At 36.0% G+C, this 5,019-nt stretch overlaps 1 protein-coding gene across 1 annotated transcript; it reads right to left on the reverse strand.

Moving 5' to 3' along the window:
* Positions 1–2,473: 2,473 nt before the first annotated feature.
* LOC137637706 (uncharacterized) lies at positions 2,474–4,818 on the reverse strand. Its single transcript, XM_068369882.1, has 3 exons — positions 4,641–4,818; positions 2,939–4,061; positions 2,474–2,552 (listed from the first exon to the last, which is right to left on the reverse strand). Exons 1-3 carry the CDS (start codon positions 4,816–4,818, stop codon positions 2,474–2,476), a joined length of 1,380 nt encoding a protein of 459 aa, XP_068225983.1.
* Positions 4,819–5,019: the final 201 nt, after the last annotated feature.

The raw sequence follows: 5,019 nt of genomic DNA on the forward strand, positions 1-5,019 counted from the left end.
ATATATATATATATATATATACATATACATATATATATATATATATATATATATATATATATATATATATATATATATATATACATATAAATATATATACATATAAATATATATATATATATATACATATAAATATATATATATATATACATATAAATATATATATATATACATATAAATATATATATATATATATATATATATATATATATATATATATATATATATACATATATATATACATATAAATATATATATATATATATATATATATATATATATATATATATATATATATATACATATATATACATATAAATATATATATATATATATATATATATATATATGTATATATATACATATAAATATATATATATATATATATATATATATATATATATATATATATATATATATATATATATATATATACATATAAATATATATATATATATATATATATATATATATATATATATATATAAATATGTATATATATACATATAAATATATATATATATATATATATATATATATATATATATATATATATATAAATATGTATATATATACATATAAATATATATATATATATATATATATATATATATATATATAAATATGTATATATATATATAAATATGTATATATATACATATAAATATATATATATATACATATAAATATGTATATATATACATATAAATATGTATATATATACATATAAATATGTATATATACATATAAATATATATATATATATATATATATATATATATATATATATAAATATGTATAAATATGTATATATATATACATAAATATGTATACATATACATATACATATACATATACATATACATATACATATACATATACATATACATATATCTATATCTATATCTATATCTATATCTATATCTATATCTATATCTATATCTATATCTATCTATCTATCTATCTATCTATCTATCTATCTATCTATATATATATATATATATATATATATATATATTTTGTCACGACCCGATTTGGGTAGGCCGTGACCCAGATTCTTTGTTGGATATTAAATGAAATAGTTGGCGGTGAATATGCAAGTACAGAGAATGGGGAGGCAACAGTCAAACGCCAAGAAAATTAACAAAGTTTAATAACAAATTAATATATTAACCTTGTGTTAAATATATTGTTTTTATCTTTTCTTTCTAACTTCAGAATCCTTGTATTCTCGTTTTCTTTATCTTGTTAAATATATTGTTTTTATCTTTTCTTTCCAACTTCAGAATCCTTGTATTCTCGTTTTCTTTATCTTGTTTATTTTTAGTACGAAAAAAGTACTTTGACGTTTTTCATAATCCTTGGTTTTCAGCTCTCTTGGAAAATAAAAAGATCTCGAATGTAACTTTAAATAACTTTAATAATTATTTAATACCTGTAAATACTTTGTGTGCTGGCATTTGAGACCATTTCATAGTATTTAGCCCTTCTTGAATTAGTTAACGAAGTTAACGAGTAATGGTAAGAATTTTTACCAAGCAGTATCTGCCTAACCCCTCCAAGGAAGCAGTTCTCTTGACTAAAGGAAAATGGATTAACTCGACCTTCGTTAGAAACTTGCCAACTAATGTGTGATCATTACTAATGAACTTTTTTCACTTGAAGGACTTATATTGCTGTGAAATAATGAAGTGCTAAGTACCACCAGTTTCACCAAAGTGCAATGGAGAGACGAGGGCATGATTCTCCAAGGGAGAGAGTTTTCAGAGGAACCATATAATGAGTTGTGTAGCAGCATGGAAGAGAGGCCAAGACGGGGATACTATTTCCCTACCATAGTCTTTGGCATCCACCACATACTGCTGGATTACTTCAGAGGGATTCAACTCCGTGGATTTATATCGAGCAAGCAGGCGCTTGATAACTTTGAGGTAGGTCTCGGTAAATGTTGGCACACTTTACGAGATTTAAAGTTATTGAATGAATAATTTTAGCGCTGAGTTATTAATCCCGTAAAAAATAAAACTTTTAACCAGAAAAAATTTACTCTTGTTAATATTTTGCTTTGCCATTTATCATATCTTTTGAGATCTTTTTATTGAATCTTACTCTGAACTTTAAGTCGCTTGCATAGGCAATAATTTCATGTACAATTTTCTGATAGACGTATCATATCTTTTATAGGCTATGCACAGTGGCATCATGGTAATGGTATTGCTCGACGAATCTTATAAACTTTTCACTGGTTATAAGCGATTCGGAGTGTGGAAGTTAGGTAACTAGTGCCAGAGTTACCTAGATATCGGGGCAGCATCAAGTGTCATTAATATTAATTTATATTCTGCATAATATTATGCTTTAGATTTATTGTATGTTCAATAATAAATTCAATGTTCACTATGATGTTTGTTTTCTCACCATTTTTTACAACCTTCATATAAGTTTTTTCCGAATAAACCTTAAGACTAAGACCTTAAAAACTAAAATATCCTTGTACCAAGTTGTACGTGTTGATAACTTCCTTAACCTTAATTGGTGGGGCAAGGATACAACTTAAAAAGTAGGTTCTCAATGTCTATTAGAGTAAATACATAAGATACGTGGGACACGAGGAAAGATAACTTATCAGCTAAGGGGACGAAGACGAACAGACTGCATCATGGCAACACAACAGATAAGTGTTGCCAATGCTGACTCAATGTTGCCATATCATATCAATGACATTACAGGAATTAATCTAATGATATGCAACATCTGAAATAATGGTTGAAAGTACATAATACAGTTCATAATACGTACAATAATGGTAATCATGATAATGCAGTAAATAATACATACAATAATAATAATCATGACAATACTGGTACATGTGAAATGTGTCTTTTCATGTACCTACACCTCCCTCCCCCTTACGCTCGTAGTGCATTCTCGAGCGGACTCCTTTTCTATGAGTCTTTGGGAACGACGTGGATTCACAGGAGGAATGGTGACTAAGGACTCTCTTTCTAGGTCCTGGCAAGGGGCCACTGGGACAGGGAGAGAGGGGTCACTAATAGTGGGTGGCACTGGACGAAGAAAACGACGGTGACGCCACCACACACGACCACTAGGGAGACGAATTTGATAGTCTCTTGACTTTCCATGGCCCATGACAATGCCAACTTTGTCCCAACGATGAGAGGTCGGGTCTTGAATCCGAACTTGCTGTCCGACGCTCAACTTGGGCAGGGAGTGGGCATGCTGGTCATACTGGGTTTTTACCTGCTCGTAGCGGGCGGCAGCACGGCGGTCACAGTCTTCAGTCTTGACCTGCCATTCCTTGGAGAATGCATTTGGATGGGCAGGAATACATGACCTCATAGGACGGCCATACAGGATCTGGGCAGGGGAGCATCCTGTAAAGTTAGGAGTATTCCTGAGTTCAAGCAATCCACGGTCATAATCTTCATTATCGATGTTGCCAGACGGGGCTGTTTTCAGTATGAGGTGCTTAATTGACTTCACAGCAGCTTCGGCATGACCATTCGACTGTGGGTAGTGGGGTGAGGTTACCATTTGTCGAACTCCCCATCTCTTCATGAAATCCTTGAACTCTGCACTGGTGAATTGTGGCCCTCCATCTGTCCTAAGGCGAAGAGGAACACCAACTTCACGGAAGTAGCGGCAGAAGATCCTGATGGTATTAGAAGCGGTAGTATCACCTTTGCAGGGGGCGACAACAGGCCATCCTGATAAGCGATCGGCGATGACTAAGAAAGACTTCCCTGCAACAACAAAGAAGTCAGCTGAAACTGACTCAAAGGGTCTTGTTGGATTGTCGTCATTCAGTAGAGGTTCCTGCTGCTGAGATGGCTGCAATGTCTGACATGCCTCACAAGCTCCGACTGTATTGGCGATGTCAGAATCGATACCAGGCCAGAAAACAGACTGCCTTGCTCTGCGCTTGGTTGCTTCCACACCCCTGTGGCTGTCATGCAAGTGGGACAAGGTGCGGCGACGAAGGGCGGCAGGAACTACAACTCTTGCTCCATACAGGACGAGGTCACCATCGGCGTAGAGATCTGCACGTAGTTTCCAATATGGGAGTAGAGAATTGTGCAAGTCATATCTGTTGCGAGGGAATCCTGATGTGACACAATTGAGTAGACGCGTATACGAAGGATCTGTTCTCGCTGCGTCACGAAGATCCTGAAGTATCCGGTCGGCATCCTGAGCTGAAGACTCGTCCGAAAGAGTAACGGTGTTCATGGCTATAACAGTCCGAAGATGAGCAGCAGAAGAAGCACCTGAGATTTCGTCCTCCTGTGTGGGGTGGCTGACTGGGGCTCGAGACAATGCGTCTGGAACACAGAGCAACTTCCCAGCACGCCACACAGCTGTAAAGATGTAGGGCGAGATCTTCTCCTTGAGGCGCTGGAGACGAGAGTTCTCGATGGCATCTAGTGTGTAACTGTTCAGAATAGGGATGAGGGGTCGGTGATCCGTCATCAGAGTAAAGTGCTGTAGGCCAGCTAGGTATAGCCTACACTTTGACATTGCCCAGACAACGGCTAGCATCTCGAGCTCAATGGTCGCGTAACGTGTCTCTGCATCGGCGAGAAAACGAGAACCACACTGAACTAGACGCAGGTGTCCATTACCATGGTCCTGCAGGAGAGCATATCCAATGCCATTGAGGCGTGAAGCGTCCGTCTGAAGAACGACAGGTAGGTCTGGGGCAAAGAGGGCGAGAACTGGTGGACTGGTGAGGGCTAACTTGACGCGTTGAAAGGCTTCATCATGGTCAGAAGTCCAGACAAATGTTCTCTTGGGACTCATCAGGGGGCGTAGAGGTTGGGCTGCAACGGAGATGTCAGGCGTAAACTCTGCTAACTGGTTGACCAATGAACGATCTGAGGTCCGTCAGGTTAGCAGGGGTCGGAAAATCCTTGATCGCACTGACTTTCTGGTGGTCAGCTGAGATGCCGTCTCCTGACAGCGTGTATCCGCAGAAGTTCACAGATGGGGCAGCGACCACAA

The sequence above is a fragment of the Palaemon carinicauda genome, chromosome 1 (genome assembly GCF_036898095.1).
Source record: "Palaemon carinicauda isolate YSFRI2023 chromosome 1, ASM3689809v2, whole genome shotgun sequence".
In the NCBI taxonomy this organism is placed as follows: Eukaryota; Metazoa; Arthropoda; class Malacostraca; order Decapoda; family Palaemonidae; genus Palaemon; species Palaemon carinicauda.

Bases quoted from the DNA above. Each gene is read 5' to 3' on its own strand.
- LOC137637706 (XM_068369882.1), bottom strand. From the start codon at position 4,818: ATGAGTCCCAAGAGAACATTTGTCTGGACTTCTGACCATGATGAAGCC. The intron at 4,062-4,640 runs GTAATGGACACC...AACTACGTGCAG, and splicing joins TGCTCTCCTGCAGGACCATG to ATCTCTACGCCGATGGTGAC. The intron at 2,553-2,938 runs GTCCGCTCGAGA...CTACTTTTTAAG, and splicing joins CAAAGACTCATAGAAAAGGA to TTGTATCCTTGCCCCACCAA.